Source organism: Callospermophilus lateralis, chromosome 1 (assembly GCF_048772815.1).
Source record: "Callospermophilus lateralis isolate mCalLat2 chromosome 1, mCalLat2.hap1, whole genome shotgun sequence".
Classification (NCBI taxonomy): domain Eukaryota; kingdom Metazoa; phylum Chordata; class Mammalia; order Rodentia; family Sciuridae; genus Callospermophilus; species Callospermophilus lateralis.
The window spans coordinates 19,002,029-19,023,884 of record NC_135305.1 but is presented as its reverse complement, the minus strand read 5'-3'; the positions used below and the strand labels follow the sequence as shown (position 1 = coordinate 19,023,884).

The following is a 21,856-nucleotide window of genomic DNA, read 5'->3' as shown; positions in this document are numbered from 1 at the left end:
GGGTCTTCTGAACAGTTCCTTCTCTCTCAGTCTAACTCTATCCCATACATCTGGGTTTTTTTCCCCTCCTGAACATTCATTCAACAAATATTTATTATTATTAATCCACTTATGAAGAGTATAGGTTTATTTAGCTCACAGTTCTGGAGGCTGGGAAGTTCAACAACGTGGAACTGGCATCTAGTGAGAGATGCATCACAACAAGGTAGAGGGCATCCCATTGGTGAGACCTCAATGAATTTTTATTGATCCTACCACAAGGTGCTTGATACTGTTCTGGGTTCTTGAGTGGCATGAGTAAATAAAATAATAACCCTGTCTTCATGTAGCATACATTCCAGTGATTCCACTGAGCTACATCCCTAGTTCCCCACTATTATTATTATTATCATTTTTTGTGTGTGTGTGTGTGTGTGTGTAGACAGGTCTTATTAAATTGCCTAGGCTGGCCTTGAATTTGTAATCCTCCTTCCTCAGCTTCCTGAGTAACTGGGATTACAGGTGAGTGCCACCATGCCTGGTTCTGGACATCTTGATATAGTATTTTATACATATCCATTATAATTTTACAATACTTATTTTTATGACACTATGACTTTTACATTTAAAAGATGCTTAATACCTCATATTTATACCTGAATAGCTGATTCAGACCTATTTTTTACATGTTTCCTAAATTTGTAATCCTCCTTGTAAGAGAGATGGTATTTATTAGGAGATATTCCACTGCGTGACCAGCACCCTGGTTTCATTAAAGAAGTTCATAGCATAGAAGTTAACTAGTGAGATCAAAACTCAATTACCTTTCTCTATGACCTTTCTCACAGACTCAATTACCTTTCTCTATGACCAGGTTTACACAGACTAGCAGGAGAGAGAGAGTGAGCATGCCAGGGAGTGGGCTTTTATTGGGGAACAAAAAATTCAGGGGAAAATTCCATTCAATGAAGGTTGAGGTGGGCAGCATTCCAAGGTCAGGGTCAGTGATTGGTTTTCAGGTCAGTGGTCAGTCACACCCCCACACGGACAGGCTCTCGCACCAGGAGAGGGTGGGGATTAGCTCTGACACAGTTTGGCCAGAACTCCTCACACTCAATCAGGGAGGTGCCCAATCACATTCAAGAATGGCTTCCTACAAGATTTGTTCTCTTCTATCATATTTATTGCCTTTTTCTGTCTGAAGGGATGGAGATAGACTAATTTCCAGAAGCACCTTTCTTTCTAGCTTTAGGATTCCATCATCACTAAGGTTTTCTAACATTCAACCCCCAAAATTACTGAAGTTATCTCTAAGTGCAGAGATTTACATTTTAATATTATAATTATTCAAAAAATGAATTAATAAGGAAGCTTTCCAATGATCTAAAGACTTATTAATGACAACCTTTTCTGGTCACTTGCAGAATGATCCTAGTTTTAAAAATAATGCATTAAAAAACAAAAAGAGTACCCAAGAAGGATTTAATGTTCAGAATATATAAAGAACTCCTGAACTAAACAATAAAAGACAACTCTGATTAAAAAGTGGGCAGAAAGTCTGGGGTTGTCTTAGACCAGGATGCAAGAAAAGACCACTGACTCCAATTAAAATCAAATTAAAGCAAGCTTATTATTTCAACCGGCCGGGCTGCCTCTCCCTCCCAAAACAGCGGGAACAAGACAGCAACCCCACCTTTCCTACAGCCCAGCTTTATAGCCCAGAAAGTTACACAAAAAGAGGGGTTACAGATAACAGAACTCTGACAAGCATCACACTAATGGTAGTTTACATTTTTTGCTGGCCCGGCATCAGAATTTATGGAGATCTTAGAGACTCAGAGAGGGTCGTTATCCTGTCAGGGAAGGCCAGAATTTATGAGGCGTCATTAAGGTTTAGGAAAGGGTTGTTATCTGGTCAGGGAAAACCGGACACGGGTGAATTCAGGGCACGGGCAGGCATTCCAAGTAGGTTCAGAATTTGCAGTAATTTATAGTAAAGCCGAAATTATCTTTTCATGGTTTTATGGCAAGATGGCTCCCAATTTTAATAAAAGATCAGGTTGGGTCTATCAGTTGTAGCTCAGTAGTGGCACGCTTACCTCACATATATGAAACCCTGGGTTCAATCCTCAGTACCACATAAAAATAAATAAATAAATAAATAAAGGTATTGTGCTCATCTACAACTAAAAATATATTTTTAAAGTGAGCAGAAGACTAAATAGATATTTTGCCACAGAAGATGTACAATTGACCAGTAATCACTTGAAAAGATGTTCAACATCACTAGTGCTTAAGGAAATGCAAATCAAACACAATGAAATACCACTTCGTCCATTAGGATGGTAATTATAGAAAAAGAAAACACTAGAAAGTGAAAGTAAGGAGCACATGTGCATTGCTGGTTGGAAAGTAAAGTAGTACAACCACTGCGGATGGTATGATGATCCCTCAAAGAATTAAACACAGAATTACCTTATGATCCAGCAGTTCCTCTTCTGGATATATGCCTGGAAGACTTGAAAGTAGGGATACAAAGAGGTATTTGTACACTCATGTTCGTAGCAGCATCATGCACCATAGCCAAAAGGTAGAAGCAATCCAAGTGTTCATCAACAGGTGAATGAATAAATAAATGTAGTATATACATATATGAAAGATTATGGAATATTATTCAACCTTAAAAAGGAAGTCTGACACATGTTATACCATGGTTGAACCTTGGAGGTATTATGCTAAGTGAAAAAAATAGCAAAAGGACAAATTATGTATGGTTCCAATTACACTAGGTACATTAGGTATCTAGAGAGTCAAATTCATGGAGACAAAAGAGAACAGTGTTCACCTAGAGGTGAGGTAAGGGGAATGATGGGTTAAGTGCTTAACAGGGTATAGAATTCCATTTGGGGAAGATGAAAAAGTTTTATAGATGGATGGTGGTGATGGACACAAACAATGCGACTACTCTTAAATCACAGAACTGTAGACCAGAAAATAGTTACAATGGTTAATTTTAGGTAACGTGTATTTTGCCACAATAATAAAAAAAAAAAAATGATTACCTAGACTTGCAGTAGGTACTGTGCAGAGTTAATTTTTAAAACTAAGAAGAAGGGACTGGAATTGTAGCTCAGTGGTAGAGCATACGTGTGAGGCACTGAGTTTTATCCTCAGTACCACATAAAAACAACTAAAGCCATGCTGTCCATCTACAACTACAAAAAAAAAAAAAAAAAAAAAACCACACACACACACACACACACACACACACACAAGCTGGGCTGGGGTGGTGCTCAGTGGCAGAGCACTGGCCTCGCACATGTGAGGCACTGGGTTCACTCCTCAGCACCATATTTAAATAAATAAATAAATAAAGTTATTGTGTCCATGTATGACTAAAAAATAAATTTTTTAAAAAAACAAGCAACAGTGTTTTGCTGCTAGATATTACCTTTTTCCTCCCTAAATTAAAAATTTTAAGTGATTTCCTTGCTTTGAATTGTCATGCTTATGTCATGCTAGAGATGGAAATATTAAAATCCTAGTAAAAATCAACTATCTGAGTTCCTGAAGCCACATCAATTTTCTATCTAGGGGCTGTGATGGTGGCTCAGTGGTAGAGCATTTACCTAGCATGTGTGAGGCACTGGGTTTGATTTTCAGTACCACATATAAATAAATGAATAAAATAAAGGCTCATCAACATCTAAAAAAAACTTTAAAATTTTCTATCTAATTTTATAAGGATTTAAATTATAGTCTTTATCACTTCTGTGCTTATTAAAAGTGCAATTTAAAAACGTCCCTTGGGTTCAAACCCAGTACCAAAAACGAAAACAAAACAAAATACCTTATCTTTGTTTAATTTGAAACATCAGAGTCTTAAGCTAGGTATCTAAATGGTGGAAGCAGAATGCTAATTACCTTTCAATATTCTTCTGTAGGAGGAATTTGAAATTTTAAAATATTTTTATTTGTTCTTATTAGTTATATATGATAGTAGAATGCATTTTGACATACATACATGGAGTATAATTTCTCATCCTTCTGGTTGTACATGATGTAGAATTACATTGCTCATGTAATCATATATGCACATAAGATAGTAATGTCTGATTCATTATACTATCTTTCCTATTCCCATTCCCCCTCCCTTCCCTTCATCCCCCATTGTCTAACCCAAAGTACTTCAGTTGTTCCCTACCACCCCCCTTATTGTGAGTCATTATCTGCATATCAGAGAGAACATGTGGTCTTTGGTTTGTTGGGCTTGGCTTATTTTACATAGCATGATATTGTCCAGTTCCATTCATTTACTAGCAAAATGCCATATTTCATTCTTCTTTATGGCTGAGTAATATTCCATTGTGTATATATACCACATTTTCCTTATTTATTCATCTGTTGAAGGGTATCCAGGTTGATTCCATAGTTTAGCAACTGTGAATTGAGCTGCATAATGTGGCTGTGTCTCTGTAGTATGCTGATTTTAAGTCCTTTGGTTATAAACTGAGGAGTGGGATAACTGGTCAATTGGTGGTACCTTGCTAGGAAATTTTCAAATGACACTCTTAGGTCATAGGAGATCATTGAGAAGTTTTGACCAGAAGAAGCATATGACCTACTCTGTGCATTTGAAAATCACCTGGGGAGTTGTTTCATTCAGCTTTCTCACTGCTGGGATGAAAGACCTAACCAGAACAATTAGAGGAGTGAAAGTTTGTTTGGGGGCTCTTGGTTTCAGAGGTCTTAGTCCATAGATAGCCAGCTCCATTGCTCTGGACCCAAGGTGAGGCAGAACATCATGGCAAAAGTGTGTGGCAGAGGAAAGAAGCTGGGAATGTGGCACCAGGAAGCAGAGACAACTCCACTCTCCAGGGACAAAATGAATATCCCAAAGGCATATCTCCTCCATCCACATCCTGCCTGTCCACAGTCACCACCTAGTCAATCCCTATCAGGGGATTAATGCACTGATTAGGTTAAAACTCTAATTTTCCAATTCTTTCACCTCTAAAATTTCTTGCATTATTTTACACATGAACTTTTGGGGAATACCTAATATCTAAACCACAGCAGGAGCCCATGAGAAGGGAATGAGATAGAAATCAGGGAGACCACTGAGAAGATTATTACAAGATACCAAGTACTAGGCGATGACACCTGCAGAGAAAAATGGCATAGGTAGCCAAGAAGAGAAAAAGAGTTCCAGAAATTTATGGGGTTGAATGAACAGGGATTTTCAATGGAAGGAAGAATATAGGGACTCCTGGCTTCTGCCTTTGACAACTTGGTGGGTATAGATGTCAGAATTTTAGGAGGAAAATGATGACATAAGTTTTGGACACACTGATTTTGAGATGCCTGTGTGACAATAGAGAGTATACAGATAGATATAAAAATCTGAAACTCAGCAGAGAGGACCAGATTACAGATTAAAAATAGAATTCATCAGCAAACAACTGTCCCCTCACTCAGCAAAATTTCCAAGCGCTGGTAGTACAATGAAAAGGATAGAGGCTAGGGGATGACCCCAGGGGAAGAGCAGCCATTCATGGAGGAAAAGAGGAAGGCCACAAAGGAAGTTTAAAAAGAACTAAAAAGGTAGGAAGACAACGAAGAGTGGTGGTGCCCCATGATCCACAGGAGGAAATAACATCGAAGAAATCCAGAAAAATGCTTGTAGAATCTGATGATTGATCCAGGTGACTATACTGAGTAGTTTCAGAAGGGGTTATAATGACAATATCCCAGTTGCAAAGGACTGCTGAATTTCTAGCACACAGAGGGAATGCTTGTAAGTGTGATGATGGTGACAGGGAGTGCTGGAAGTTCAAGAGAGCCTTCATAGAAAGCAAAGTCAGCTACAGATTTTGTGGGCTTAAAATGAAAACATTGTGTTTGGGGCGGGGTGGGGGGGAGACCTGTTATAGTTTGTTGAGAATGAAAATCTTCATTGAATGCTACTTACTGACAAATTCCTGGTCAGTATTATTCTTTCATGCTAAAATTTGTGAAAAATGACTTTACCTTTTCATTTCCTCCCCCTTTACTCCTTAAAAACACTTTCACTGTAGTTTGGCATTTGTCTCTATATCATAATGACTTTCAAAAAATCGCCAGTGACTTTTGTGTCTCCTAATTTACAATGTGTCACTCAATATTTTTGTTTGAAAGAATTAGTATGCTAATATTCTTTTGGAGGGGTTAGGGGGATGTTGGGGATCCAACCCAGGGCTTCATACCTACTAGGTAAGTGCTTTTACCTTTGAGCTACAAGTCCCAACCCTATGCCTAATATTCTTCTTTAAAATTCCTGATATTTTTAACAACTACTCTATGATTTTACCTTAATTATATGTTTCTGATTTCTAACACTGAAATGGGAACATAAGCCCTATTTACTTCCAGCCTCAGAGGAATGTTAGTGAGTTGATAGAGACTGTAAGGTACACAGACCATCTCTGACATAAGTAGCTATAATTTTATTTTCCCAGTAAAACTGTTGCAGAGATTAAATGAGATAAATGTAAGTAAAGTTCTTTTCCTATTTTTCTTTTGTTGGTCTTGGGGATTGAAGCCAGGGCATTAAGCATGCTAAGCACAACTCTACCTTCCCAGCCTGATGCACACAAAATTTTTAATATCTAGCTTTTGATAGTAAGGGGTAATGATTATATATTTTAGTTTGAAAATTAGCTAACTAAAATTTAACAAGTAAAAAAAAGTTTTGATGGGCTTAGATAGAAAAACACTAGGTGATTGTGGGAAGCCGTTCTCGCACGTGATTGGGTACCTCCCTGACTGGGTGTGAGGCACTCCGTCCAGCTGTGTCAGAGCTTATCCCCACTCTTTTTAGGTGCAAGAGCCTGTCCGTGTGGGGGGTGTGACTGACCATTGACCTTGACCTTGGAATGCTGTCCCCCTCGACCTTCATTGGATGGAATTTTCTCCTGCATTTCTTGTTCCCCAATAAAAGCCCACTCTCTGGCGTGCTCTTCCTCTCTCCTGCTCTCTCCGGCTGGTCTCTTGTGTAAACCTCACCACTACATCAGGTGGCTCCAGGCAGGAGCCGGGAAGGGCCGTCTCTTAGCTGGGCAAGAAAAAGGTAAATTGAGTTTATGTGTCTTTATTTATTTATTTGTTTGTTTGTTTTTAAATATTTTTTTTAGTTGTAGTTGGACACAATATCTTTATTTATTTTTATGTGGTGCTGAGGATCGAACCCACTGTCTCACACATGCAAGGCAGGTGCTCTACCACTGAGCTATGGCCCCCAGCCCCTATGTGTCTTTATTTTGATCTCACTAGTTAACTTCTATGTTTAGAACCTCTAGTATGAAGCTAGCATGCTGGTCGCACAGCAGAGGTGATTATGTTATGACTGGAATTTACTTCAGAATGTGCAGTGGGGAGTGGAGGGGACTGTCCCTCTTTTTTTCTTCCCCTCTCTGTACCAGAGATTGAACCAGGGCACTCTACCACTAGCCATCCATATCCCCAGCCCTTTTTATTTATTTATTTGTTTTTATTATATATTTATTAATTTGCTCTAATTAGTTATACATGACAGTAGAAGCATTTTGACACATCATACACAAGTGGGGTATAACTTCTCATTCTTCTGGTTGTACATGATGTAGAGTTACACAGGTCATGTAACACACACACATAGGATAATAATGTCTGATTCATTCTACTACTATTATTCTTACCCCTCTCCTCCCCTCTGTCTAGTCCAAATTACCTCTTCTCCCCCTGCCTTATTGTGAATTAGCATGTGAATATAAGAGAAAACATTCAGCCTTTGGTTCTTTGGGACTGGCTTATTTTGCTTGGTGTAATATTCTCCAGTTCCATCTATTTACTGGCAAATGCCATAATTTCTTCTTTATGCCTCAGTAATATTCCATCATGTACATATACCAATTCTTTATCAATTTGTTGAAGGGCATCTAGGTTGGTTCCATAGTTTAGCTATTGTGAATTGAGCTATTTATACTGATTGAGCTATTTATAATTGATGTGGCTGTGTCAATTTGGTATGCTGATTTTAAATGTTTTAGGTATAAACTGAGGAGTGGGATGACTGAATCAAATGGTGGTTCCATTCCAAGTTTTCTGAGGAATCTCCATACTGCTTTCCATAGTGATTGCACCAATTTACAGTCCTATCAGCAAATATATGAGTGTACCTTTCCCCCTACAACCTCCAGCATTTATTGTTGCCTGTATTTTTGATGATTGCCATTCTGACTGGAGTGAGATGAAACCTTAGTGTAATTTTGATTTGAATTTCTCTAATTGCTAGAGATGTTGAATATTTTCATATATTTGTTGATTGATTGTATTTCTTCTGTGAAGTGTCTGTTCAGTTCCTTTGCACATTTATTGATGAGGTTATTATTATTTTTTTTTTAGTGTTAAGTTTTTTAAGTTCTTTATATATCCCGGAGATTAATGCTCTGAGGTGTGTTTGGTAAATATTTTTTTTCCCATTTACAGCTGTAGGCTCTCTCATCATGTTATTGTTTCCTTTACGGTGCAGAAGCATTTTAGTTTGATTCCATCCCACTTATTGGTTCTTGATTTTTACTTCTTGCACTTTAGGAGTCTTGTTAAGGAAGTAAGTCCCTAAGCCGACATGGTGGAGACTTGTTAGCTCTTTTTATTTTTATTTTTGAGATGAGGTGCCCTAAGTTGCTGAAGCTGGCCTCAAACAGAAGATCCTCCTGCCTTAGTCTCCTGTGTCCCTGTGATTATAGGGGTGCACCACTTGGTGCACGGTGCATGCCTGGTGCCTGTCACTTTTTTGAAGCGGGGTAATTGTTCAAATTTTGTATACGTTTGTTAATTAATAAAAATTGTGACTTGTTATATGTAACTAGTCAACACAATACAGTCAATTGAAGTCTTCCACTCCCCAAGACAGTAATGCAAGATTTAAGTTGAAATGCAGATAATGATTTGAATTTACGGCTAAGTGGGAGTCATTGTAATAACTAGTTTAAGAGTATCTTTTACTATTTCCACCTACTTCTTCCATGCCACCTAACCAACTTCACGCACCACTTAATAAAACTACAAGTCCCAGGATGCACTGCACACTTAACGTCAAGTCCAGGACCTCGCGTCTCCGAACGGGTTGCTCTTGCCCTATTTGAATGGGCATGGTCCTAGTGGAAACTGATGAATGTGACCCAGAACCGATTTTGGAGTGTCTTGAACGGCCAGGTGGGCCGAGCGCGCCTTTTGGCAGGGGCGGCGTGGACACTTTCTGTTTAGGCGTCGCCGCGGGCGGCCTCGCCCTTTCCCGGGTCCTCCTTGCGGCAGGAGGGCTCCTCAGTGCGCCTGCAAGATGGCGACGCTGTTGGCGGTAAATTCGGGTAAGTGCGGCCGAACAGGAGAGCGAGCGTGGGGCAGCGCGATGGTTGGTTGTGCAGGAGCGACCCGCGCTGTGCGGGTCCTCGGAGTCCTGGCCCCCGCTGTGCGCGATGCCTGCTTTGCCCCGGCTCTGGGCCTCGAGGCCCGCCCTCCCCAGTTTGAATGGCGCGCGTTGGCGCCGCGGCTCCAGCGCTCAAGTTGGGGGTTGAGCGTGGGAGTCGGGAAGGCTTGGTTCTCGGTAACCACTTGGGCAGTCTGTCGCAGACCCGGGCAGAGCCTGATTTCTCTCCCCCCTCTCCATTAAGAACCTGCGCTCCAGATTTCGTCAGCACACGCGTCAAGTCCCTGGCAGCGAGGCCATATGACCCGAGATGACTTTTAGCCCTGAGCCGAGGTGGGAACTCATCCCGGAGCGGGCGTCGGGGTCTCTTACAGGCTGCAGGGACTCCAGGTTCTGAAGTCCGCCGCCCAGAAGGTTGCCGCTTAGGTGGTGCCGGGAGCTCGGCAAATTCCTCCCAGCTCAGCGGGCGTGGTCCAGCCCTAGATACTCAGGTGCCTTTGAACCAGTGGCCCTTGGGGATGAAGTAGACTAGAAGATAGTAAAGGAACTATGGGGGTTTTAGGGCGGTCGTCTTTTGGTAATTTTGAACCCCCCCCCCCCACGGGGAGGCTGTAGAAAAGTGGGTGCATTTTGACAGTCACAATTCCTGAGATGCAGTACAGGCTTGTAGTAGGCAAGGCAAGATTCCAAAAGAACTGAGAAGGGCAGAATGGTCCAGAAAACATTCAGAATGTTAATGCCTCGATTGAGACTTTCTTAACTATTAAGAGATTATCATTTCGGCAATCGCATGTAGGGAATGTCATTCAAGAGAACTAAGACCTCTCTTTCCTGGGAGTATTTTCTGCATTCTTTTGTTGTTACTGTTTGGTACAGTTCTACTTTCACAGGACCATTACTTTTGGGAAGTTGTCCAACTATGAGTTTTGTAAATAAAACCATTTCAGAAATGCCCTAAGTTATTTTATAATAATGAGTTGTTATATTTATTGAGCACCTACATGCCCCAGACTGGAGTGAGTGTAATATTTGCATTACCTAATCTAATGTCCTTTATGACCCCTGGAGTGGCTTCTATGAAATTCTTCACTTTATAGATTTAGAAATGAGACTTTGAGTGGTTGACTAACTTCTCAAAGTTAAAACAGCTAAACCAATCTTTTTTTTTTTTTTTTTAAAGAGGGAGAGAGAGAGAAATTTTTTTTTTTTAGATAGAATTTTAATATTAAATAATTTATTTATTTGGTTATCGGCGGGCACAACATCTTTGTTTGTATGTGGTGCTGAGGATCAAACCCGGGCCGCAGGCATGCCAGGGGAGCGCGCTACCACTTGAGCCACATCCCCAGCCCCGAGAGAAATTTTTTTTAATATTTATTTTTTAGTTTTCAGCGGACACATCTTTGTATGTGGTGCTGAGGATTGAACCTGGGTTGCACGCATGCCAGGCCAGCGTGCTACCGCTTGAGCCACATCCCCAGCCCCTAAACCAATCTTTTGAGCTTATGCTAGTGCATATTAGGGCCTAAGCACAACCTAATTGATCTTATGACAAACTTTTTATATTTATGAATTTGGCATTGAATTTACATGCTTAATATTGTAGATGCTGTCTTCTCACTAAATGTACACTTAAAAGCAAGGCTTCCATGTTATAACCCCTCCGGGCTGTTGAATATGTTATAATTGTGGAAATGTCCACTTGTTTAGTATGTACCTTGGTGGGGGAGGTAACTGGGGATTGAACTCAGGGCCACTCAACCACTGAGCCACATCTCAAGTCCTTTTTTGTATTGTATTTAGAGACAGGATCTCACTGAGTTGCTTAGTTGTCTCACTTGCTGAGGCTGGCTGAACTCAGGATCTTCCTGCCTCAGCCTCCCAAACCACTGAGATTATAAACCTTTGCCACCACACCAGGCTTAGTATATTATCATCAAACATAAATCATTGAAGGAAAGCAAAAAGTAGTTTCCAAAAGTTAAAGAGTATACATTGTATAATAAAGCTTTGTGACAGGAGTGTTTATTGCAACCAAAAAGGAAACACTTAAAGGCATGGAGTCTAGGAGAATATCTTTTATTTATTTATTTAAAAAATTTATTATTGTTATTTTGTTTTTGTGGTGCTGGAAATAGAACTCGGGGACTCATTCATGGTAGGCAAGCACATTGCCATTGAGCTACACTCCTGGCCCAAGAGAATATGGAAAAAAACAAAACAAAAACCATTTTAGGGCCAGGCACAGAGGTGCATGCCTGTAATCCCAGCAGCCTGGGAGGCTGAGGCAGGAAGATTGAGGGTTCAAAGCTAGCCTCAGCAAAAGTGAGGCACTAAGCAATTCAGTGAGGAACTGTCTTTAAATCAAATATAAAATAGGGCTGGGGATGTGGCTCAGTGGTTCAGTGCCCCTGAGTTCAATCCCTGGTTCCAAAGAAAGAAAGAAAGAAATCCTATTATGTGCTACAACAAAAATGAATCTTGAGAACATTATCTAAGTGAAATAAGAGGGTCATAAAAGACATACTGCTTAATTTCACTTATATAAACTATCTAAAATAACCAAACTCTTAGAACAGAAAATAGAATGGTGGTTGCCAGGGACTAGGAAAGAGAGAATGAGTTGTTTAATGGGTGTATAATTTCAGTTTTGCAAGACAGTGTAAATATACTTAACAAAAGATGGTATTCCACGTTGGTTCTTTTTTAATTACACACACACGCAACTTAAAATTTGGAGAAGGGAAAAAAGAATGAGAATTCTAAAACTTGTGCTTGAATTTCAGCTGTATGAGTCACTAGTATTGTGAACTGTATCACCTGCACTGAGTAGGCATACTAGCCGCTTAATATGTAAGCCACTATTAATGTCATTTGACAATTCTTCTGGTCAGCCCTGTCAGTACAATAGTAACTGTTTCAGACCCTTTAAAGCCACTCCTCAAACCTTTACATTCCAACCCCTATCTAGAGAAAATAGAAGCCAACAGGTATGAATTCTTTTTCATCTTCAGACCTAAAAATCTAAATGTATCTGCCTCCTTTTGAATCCCTTTCCTTTTGGCTTACCTAAGGTGAATCCCACTCAGATGTCCTTCTCCCTGTTATTTCTTTCTTGTATATTCACCTCTTGCTCTTTCTTCTCCACTAACTCCCTTCTCTAGGTTGATGTTATGCTTTGTTCTAATTACTGTCTCTTGCTCCTCTTCACAGTCACACCTTTGAAAAGATTTGTCAGTTTTCACTGACTCCATTTTCATATCTTCTATTCCTTCATCTGTTCTAGTCTGTTCTCATCCTCCTAAACTGCTCTCAGTAAAGGTAATATGTTAGATTTCATACAGTCTAACAGACATTTTAAATCTTCATCTTGCTTGATTGTTTAGAGTAAGCACCAAAATCCTCAGCATGGGCTAGGAAGTCCTGTATAGCACAGCAGTGGCCTCCCTTGCCAAATCCTTTTTGTCTGTTTCCAGCTCTCTTGGCCTTTTCTAGTTCTTTGACAGGGCAGTGTTCCCTCTTGCCTTGGGTCTCACTTGCTATCTCTTCCTGAAATGCATATCTTTACCTCTTATCCTCCAGAAAACTTCTACTTTTATTCTTCAGAATTCAGCCCAATTATCACTTCCTGAATCCTTCTCACCGCTGTAGTTAGTTCATATCCCTCTATTATGTGCCTTTTGTCCTGGGCATCTTCCTTCATAGTACTTAACACAATTGGATATTACATTTATGCATATATGATCGATGTTTCCTCATTACATTATAAGATCATAGTACCTCATAGATGATGGATGAGTGAATAAAATTTGCTGGAGGTATCCCAAAATGTCAAGGAAAATAAAAATTTACACATTTAGTTGTTTAGGAAAGTTTATAACTCCTCTATTTTGTGTTGTACCGGGGATTGAACACAGGATGCTCTACTATTAAATAAGCTCTATGCCCCAGTTTTCATTATTATTATTATTTTTAATTTGAGACAGGGTCTAACTAAGTTTCCCAAGTACTTCTGTCTCAGTCTCTAGTTACAAGTGTATACCACTACACTTGGCTAATTTTAATTAGTAATCTATAAAAAATTCTTAAAATTGATCAAACTGAAGATAAATCTTTGTCATGGTTACCTTTGGTGATGTGTTGATATTAATGATGGACTAAATAGGCTAGTACATGTGATATGTGATGTGATGTGTGTGTGTGTGTTTGATCTGTTATTGACTGCTTCCCCAGAAAAGGAGAAAGTGGAACTTTAAAGTTCACTGAGCTTATTATACCAATCATGTAAAATAGAAGGATATTTATTAGTTCTGCAAAGGTCCTATTATATATTAAATATTTTAAGAGTACAGAATTAACTTTTGACAGCTCTTTATCAGATTTCTGGAATACTTGTAAGCCATGCTTTGTTTGCCTAGGGGTCTTTTTTCCCCCAATACTAGAGATTGAAGCCAGTACTTTGTGTTCTACTACTGAACTATTTCTCTAGTCACTTTTTTTTTTTTTCGATACTGGGGATTGATGCTTCAGCACTGAGCTACATCATCAGCTCTTTTTATTTTGAGACAGAGTCTCACTAAGTTGCTTAGGGCCTTGCTGAATTGTTGAGGCTGGCCCTGAATTTGTGGTCCTCCTGCCTCAGTCTCCCAAGTTACTGGGATTAAAGGTGTGTGCCACTGTAGCCGGTTTGGTATTATTTATCTTATTCAATGTGATTCAACCTTTGATGATCCTTGATGAAGCTTAAGTATTTTTAGGTAAATGAATTTGGCTGAGTTTAGACAAATTTGCCTGTGCTTGTCTAGATGTGATGTTAATCTCTTCACTTGCCATGCTATTTACCACGTATTTCTGACATACCTAAATTTGTCTTCTGAAACTTTTTCATTTTCCAAGTATTCTGTGTGGAGGCAGTGTAACCTGGTGGTTTGTGCACATTCTGAGGCCAGACTATCCAGTTCAATTCCTGCTTATCCGGTGTGATGTCCAGTGATTGTTTTGACTTTTCTGCCTCAGTTTCTATATTTGTGATATGGAGGAATATATGGGTTGACCTTATAGGGCACTATAAAATAAAAATACATGTAGAGAGCTTAGGGCTGTGCTTAGTAGCACATAGCAAAAGTTCAATAAGAATTACCCATTATTGGCTGGGTGTGGTAGTACACAATTATAATCTGAGCAATTCAGGAGGATTGCAAATTTGAGGCCAACTTTGGCAATTTATTGAGACCCTGTCTAAAAATAAATAATAAAAAGAATGGGATTGGCTCAGTAGTTGGTGTTGATAGAGTGCCCTTGGGTACAATTTCAGTACTACCACCAAAAAAAAAAAAAAAAGAAATTTTTGTCATTATATTTCATAAGTCAAAATGTGATCCTTTTTATGTGACTTTTAAGTATTTCATGTTTCTATGCTGTTTGTTTACTTATTTAATTTTGCAGTGTTAGAGGTTGATGCTGTTTTTTTAGAGCTCATATCTCACCCACAATTAAAAAATAAAATACATTTTTTCAGCTTCTTAAACAATTTTTTTATTTATTTGTTTTATAAAATCTGTGTTATTTTCCTATTCCTGCTTTTATTTTGGATATTAGGAAGCGAGGAAAGGCACTTAAACTTTATTGAGTACCAGTGACATGGCAGGCATTGTATTGGTTTATCTCATTTAAAAACTTAAAAACCATGTAGCTCAGTGCAAGTGCTTCTGGTTTCAATCCCCAGTACCAATAAATAAATAAATAAATAAGCAAGCAAACAAACAAACAAATAAATAAATAAGAAAGGGTGCTCTGTGTATAGTTCAGTGTAGAATACTTGCCTAGCACATGTGAAGTACTTGGTTAGAATCCTTAGCATCACATAAAAACAAATAAAAATAAATACCAGAAAACTATTAAAAAAAAGAAAATTGATATGACTAAGAAAAAAGTTTGGAAAATGTATTTTGCTACTTCTAGTGTAGGTGCGTATATATGTATATGAACATGACTGTATATATGTATATAAATAAAACCATTAAAAACCCTTTGCAGCAGATGACACCTCTGGTTTACACATAAGGAAATCAAAGCTGAAAGAGTTTAGTTTTTCACTCCAGGTCACATAGCTAATTTGGTGATAAAACCTTAAGTTATATTCAGATTTAGTCAGAATTTATTTGAATTTATGTTAAGTTAGGAAACATGATGGTTATATTTTACCTAAGAATTTTCCTAACTTGATTTTATATCAGTGTTTGGCTTGTATATAACCTCTTATATTAAAGAGTAGCCACGAATGTGACCAACTTGTTTGGATGGTAACCTCACTGGTTTTATTTATTCTTCTTCTTTTTTTTTTTTTTTCTTCAAGCTGCTAGTCTATGGGGTCCTTACAAAGACATTTGGCAAACAGTGGGAAATGCTCTTTGGAGAAGACAGCCCGAAGCTATCCACCTTCTTGACATGATTTTGAAGAAACACAAACCTGACTTCATCTCATTGTTCAAAAATCCAGTAGGAAATTTTCTTCTTGAATTTTCTTTTTTCTCTTTCCTTAAAAGAATTGAAGGAGCAAGTAAGCTCTTAGTGCATGTAAATAAAATGTTATTTAAACTGTTCCAGTGATTCAAGTTTTTCTTGGAGTAACTATTGTCTTCTTTTTGTTCTCTATAGAAGTTACTAATGAGTTTATCTCCAGCTAAGAGTTAAACTTAATAATATTTGAAGTTAGGAAATTCATTGTATTCCACAAATACTAGCTGCCTTAGAATTTCAGACCTATATTTATTAATATACCTCAGCCATAAGATTATTTCCAGATACACTTTAGCATTTTAAGTGTTCATAGTGTTATGTAATTTTGTTAGCTAAACTAATTAATTCTAATGTATTATTATTCTCTGCATCTTGAAGTTCTTTGCAACTAGGAATAGAATATTTTGATGGAGGGGATTCAAATTTGAAAACTCTTTTTCTTCCTCTCTCTTTCCTCCCTCCCTCACTCCCTTCCTTCCCTCCCTCCCATCCATCCTTCTTTCCTTCCATCCATCCTTCCATCCATCCATAGAAAAAGCCCTATCCTGGAGCCTGGGAGCCAGTTGAGCTGAGTTCCAGACTTGGGTCCGTCACTATAGAGTTGTATGACCATAGACAAATTACCTGGATTATCTGGGTGTCAGTTTTCTTGTCTGTAATAGCAGAGCTGGGTGAAATGATTTATGTAGTCTTTTTTTTCCCCTTCATTTAAAAATTTTTTTGTTTGTTCTAATTAGTTATATATGATAGTAGAATGCATCTTGACACATCATACATAAAAGGAGTACAACTTCTCATTCTTCTGGTTATACATGATGCAGAGTTACAAAGGTCATGTAATCATTTATGCACATAGGGTAATAATGTCTGATTCATTCTACTATCATTCCTTATGTAGCCTTTTCTAAGATCTAAAATTTTATGGTTTATGAGGTAATTCTGTGATGTATGTCCTTTGTTTTTTTTTTGTTTTTTTTTTTTTGGAGGTGCTGGGGATTGAACCCAGGAGCACTTTACCACAGATTTACATCCCCACTATCACCCCCTTTTTAGAAAACTTCATTTTGAGACAGGGTCTTACAAAGTTGCTGAGGCTGGCCTCAAACTTGTGATCCTCCTTTATCAGTCTACTGAGTTACTGGGCTTATAGGCAAGTGCTGCCTGTGGCATTTGTTAAATATACAAATCAAAGAATCTTTTTGGAAATAAAACTATATCTTATATTAATAAATTCTGCTAGTAGTTTAATAATTTATATGTCCATTTATTATTTCCCATTTAAAAACCTTATGTTTTTATTAATTAGGTGTATATTTGGAAAAGTTCTTTAGAAACTTGAAAAATAGAATGCTGTTTGTGTGTTTTGTCTAAATTTTATAGTTCAGAGTTTAGCAGAGATAGTTTATTGAGAAGGTAGTATTAGAATTAAAAAGTTGAAGTAATGCAAAATGTTACTTCATAAAGATCTAATTCCAGACTATCTTGGTTAATCTTGTTTTATCTGGGGTTTATCTTGTTACAGTCTGCATTATCATGAATACACTTCTATAGGTAATGCTGTAGGCCCTTCTCTCCATTTACTATTTTCATTACTTGATTACAATTTTATCATTCTAGCCAAAAAATGTTCAACAGCATGAGAAGGTTCAGAAAGCCAGTACAGAGGGAGTCGCCATCCAGGGTCAACAGGGAACCCGGCTTCTTCCTGAACAGCTCATTAAAGAAGCTTTTATTCTCAGCAACCTTTTTGATATTGGGGAATTGGCAGCTGTTGAGCTTCTCCTTGCTGGTAGGTTGACATTTAACTGATACATTGATAAAGCAGTATAGAACTATTAAATTAGGCACTCAAAATTAAAGTATTTCAATGTTTGGATTCTAAAATAATTTCTAAGGATGTGGTTTACTTGACAAAACCATATTCAAAATATTTCTTTTTGTTTACCTTTGATTAAAGGGAAGACTTCAACTTAGTGATCAAAGTTGTTAAATTCTTAAGATAATTAATTACACTGCATTATGGTAGGCTTTTACATGGTAACTTACTAGCAAACAATAATAGGTGGTTCTGGGTGTGATGGCACACACCTAATATCCCAGCAATTTGGGAGGATGAAGCTGGAGGGTTGCAAGTTTGTAGCCAGTCTCAACAATTTAGTGAAACCCTCAGCAATTTAGCAAGCTCTTGTCTCAAAATAAGAAATAAAAAGGGTTGGGGATATAGCTCAGTGGTAATTTGCCTCTGGGTTCAATTTCCAATACAAGGGGGGAAGAAAGAAGAAAAAATTTCATCTTCAGAGTTTTATAGCACAAAGCATTTATTGCCATAAAAGTAAGGTTACTTCTTTTTTTACAGGTTTTTGGATGAGGTGATTCAGAAAATGAATGACTAGGTCAAAAATAAGATAATTTCAATAATAATATTTGGAATAAAATAAGTTAGTGGGACATAGAAGGGGCAGGTTAGGGTAATTCTGTATTGCATACTTAATCACAGCTTCTTAGTTGATATTTGGCCTGCGACCCAGTGATGAGAAGGTGGCAGCCCCAGCCTATTGGGGAAGGCTGTTCCAGGCAGACTAAGCAGTAGGTGTTTGAGGTTTGAAGAAAAGGCCTGGTTAAGGTAAAATACTACTGGGCTGGAGTTTCATGAATGGGCAAGAGAGTGAAAGAGGATGAGGATACAGCAAGAATCAGATTGTGTTGGGTTTTGTAAGCTATGGGAGTTACTTGGATCTTATCTGATTTCAATGGGAAGTTGAAGTATATATGATCCAGAATAACTGAGATTGGAATTTCTATAAAATGAGCAGGTTATTTTAATTATGACAGAGGAAATGTGAAGAAATTTTGAACCAGTGTTTAATGTCTAAAAGTATCTTGTGCTGCTGGGCATGGTGGAATACGCCTGTAATCTCAGAGGCTCTGGAGGCTGAGGCAGGGGGATCACAAGTTCAAAGCCAGCCTCAGCAATGGCAAGGCACTAAGCAACTTACAAAATAGGGATGAGGATGTGGCTCAGTGGTTGTGTACCCCCCCTGAGTTCAATCCCAGTACCCTGCCCCTCCAAAAAAGTATCACATGCCTACCAAAATTCTATTTGTTCTAAAGTTCATTGAAAGAAGTATGATATTGAGAACGAGGCAGGTAGTTTTTCCTTCTGTGGGAAGGATGTTAACTGGACATGCTTTAGGTTTGAATGTAACTCAGAACTTTCATTTAAGGAATATTTATTTTATATTTATCCTGTGTCAGGCCCTGTGATAAGATTCTAGCAATATGAAGATAAATAAAACTTCAACTAGTATAAAGAGCATATAGTCTAGTCATGGAGAAATATGTGAAAACCATTTTGAAACAATTCAGTGCATGAATTCAAGTTTGTATGCAAACAAGTCCAGATGTTGCAAAAATGTGGAATGAGGGACACTCAGGAAAGCAGAGGGTATCAAGCAGAAGACATCACCTGGAGGAGGGGAAAACAAAGTGATGAATTTAGGGAACTGAAGTGAGTACAGAAGAGGAGTGATTGGAGTAGAGAAGAAAGGTAGGAGATGAACTGAAAGACTGTGGAATTCTTTCAAAGGGGAGAGTAAGCTAAAAGGCAGAGTGAGGGGCTGGGATTGTGGCTCAGCGGTAGAGCACTCGCCAGCATGGGTGGGACCTGGGTTTAATTCTTACCAACACATAAAAATAAAGGCATTGTGTTGTGTCCATCTACACCTAAAAAAAATATATATATATATATATATATATATATATATATATATATATATATAATATAATTTTTTTTTAAAGGCAGAGTGAACTTGTTATATTTACTAAATTATTGTTGAATTTTCTTTTTTAGGAGAGCACCAACAGCCACATTTTCCTGGACTTACTAGAGGATTAGTAGCTGTTCTTTTATACTGGGATGGAAAACGATGCATTGCAAATTCTCTGAAAGCCTTGATACAGTCCAGACGTGGAAAGACTTGGACTCTAGAACTCAGGTCTGTTTGCTTCTTGGGATTTCAGAGGTTAATTTGAGATTACCTGAAGCATTATAATTTTAAAAGTAACAGAAATTTCCATTAGTTTTTACAGTTTCAGTAAAATATGTAGTATAAGCTAAGCTTAGTAACATAGTTATTTTGTAAACCAAATAAAACAAGCAGTTTAAACTTGCTTTATTTGGTTTACAAATAAAAGTAATTATCTGGGCGCTGTGGCACCTGCCTATAATACCAGTGGCTCAGGAGGCTGAGGCAGGAGGATCACAAGTTCAAAGCCAGTCTCAGCAATTTAACGAGGCCCTAAGCAACTTAATGAGATTATTATCTCAAAATGAAATATAAAAATGGCTAGGGATATGGCTCAGTGGTTAAGCATCCCTGCGTTCAATCCCTGGTACCCAAAAATAAAAAGGTAGGTTATAATTAATTCATCCTGGTTGTTTTCGGTAATATGTTATCAAAAGAGCTTTTGCTGTATCATTTATTATGAGGAAGTATAAGCATAATTGTTCAATATAGGTTTATTTCTTTTCATTACAGTCCAGAACTGGTTTCCATGACAACACGTTTTACAGATGAGCTGATGGAACAAGGATTGACTTATAAAGTCCTCACTCTGGTGTCACAGATTGATGTGAATAATGAATTTGAGAAACTACAACGAGAGAGAGGTTTGGGCAGTGAAAAACATCGCAAAGAGGCAAGATGAGATGAATTTGTGGGTTGTTTGTATCAAATCTGAAACAGAGGAATCATGACAGTTATAATACTTTTGACATAAGGCAAAAGAAAATTAATAATGCATTTCAAAATATGTAGTCAGCTGTATTCACTAGCATTGGTTTCAACTAATTGTGCATATGCCATTCTAGTATTTGTTCTGAAATGAGCTCTTCAAGGAATTGGTTACCCCATATTTTTAAGGAATTTAAGTTTAAGGAATAAATAATAGGATTTATTCATAATTCTAGAAATAAGACTTTGGGATCACTTGGATTCAGATAGTTTTATTTTGTTATCTTTGACAAAATTTTGTAATATGATCATTTTGTAATATGATCAGGGTTCCTATAATTTATTTATATTGATAATCATATGTTTTTATTTCTAGGTTTCTGATCTTATCAAGGAGTGCAAGCAGTCTCTGGCAGAAAGTCTTTTTGCCTGGGCATGCCAGTCACCATTAAGCAAAGATGACACTCTCCTCCTTATTGGACATTTAGAACGAGTGACAGTTGAGGCTAATGGCTCACTGGATGCAGTGAATTTGGCTCTTCTAATGGCACTTCTATATTGTTTTGATATCAGTTTTATAGAACAAAGCACAGAAGAACGAGATGGTATTGAATTTTATATGTTTTAGTACGTTTGTTTTTAAAAATGAGGTTTAAAATTGTGGAGAAAATATTCAAGAAAGGTAATATTTTAGCTACCAAAATACACAATTGCCTATTGTTTCTGTGTGTGCAGTTCAGCCTTATTTGAATGTTTAGATGTAAGATATTTAAGACTCACATTCAGTGGCAGAGTGCATGGTTGACACATGAGAAAAGTTAGGGTCAGTATCACAGCAACAAAAAATGCAGCTCCATTAGTTATTCCTACAGGATTGGTTTCTTTCCATATTTAGAGTGGACATGTTGAAGGAAGCATGTATATTAATACATGCTCACGAGTTAGTTTGATTGCTTCTTTACTACTTATTCACATTTTCAAACCTTTCAGGAAAACAGTTTGTTGACTGTAATGTCAGTAGTATTTCATCTTTGCTGTTTGGTTTTTTTGTGAGATAAAAATTTTTGTAGACATTTTTTTTTTTTTGTACCAGAGAATGAACCCAGGAACATCTAACCATTGAGCCACATCCCCAGTCCTTTCTTAAATTTTTTATTTTGAGACAAGATTCCACTAAGTT

General features: G+C 37.8%; 1 protein-coding gene across 4 annotated transcripts in view; it reads left to right on the top strand.

The window, feature by feature from the left end:
* The first annotated feature begins 9,144 nt into the window (after nucleotides 1–9,144).
* Nucleotides 9,145–21,856, top strand: part of Nup205 (nucleoporin 205) — a 69,816-nt gene continuing 57,104 nt past the window's right edge. For 2 of the 4 annotated variants that reach the window (XR_013088586.1, XM_076832826.1), the window contains exons 1-6: nucleotides 9,145–9,365; nucleotides 15,780–15,922; nucleotides 17,561–17,732; nucleotides 19,794–19,938; nucleotides 20,482–20,641; nucleotides 21,053–21,281. Coding sequence is in view for 3 of the 4 variants with exons in the window: in XM_076832826.1 (XP_076688941.1) it covers nucleotides 9,338–9,365; nucleotides 15,780–15,922; nucleotides 17,561–17,732; nucleotides 19,794–19,938; nucleotides 20,482–20,641; nucleotides 21,053–21,281 (877 nt within the window). In the remaining variant the exon portion in view is untranslated. Of the gene's footprint in view, nucleotides 9,366–9,668; nucleotides 9,758–9,865; nucleotides 9,916–15,779; nucleotides 15,923–17,560; nucleotides 17,733–19,793; nucleotides 19,939–20,481; nucleotides 20,642–21,052; nucleotides 21,282–21,856 lie in introns of those variants that run through there. The other 2 variants (XM_076832836.1, XM_076832843.1) reach the window with 2 other exon arrangements.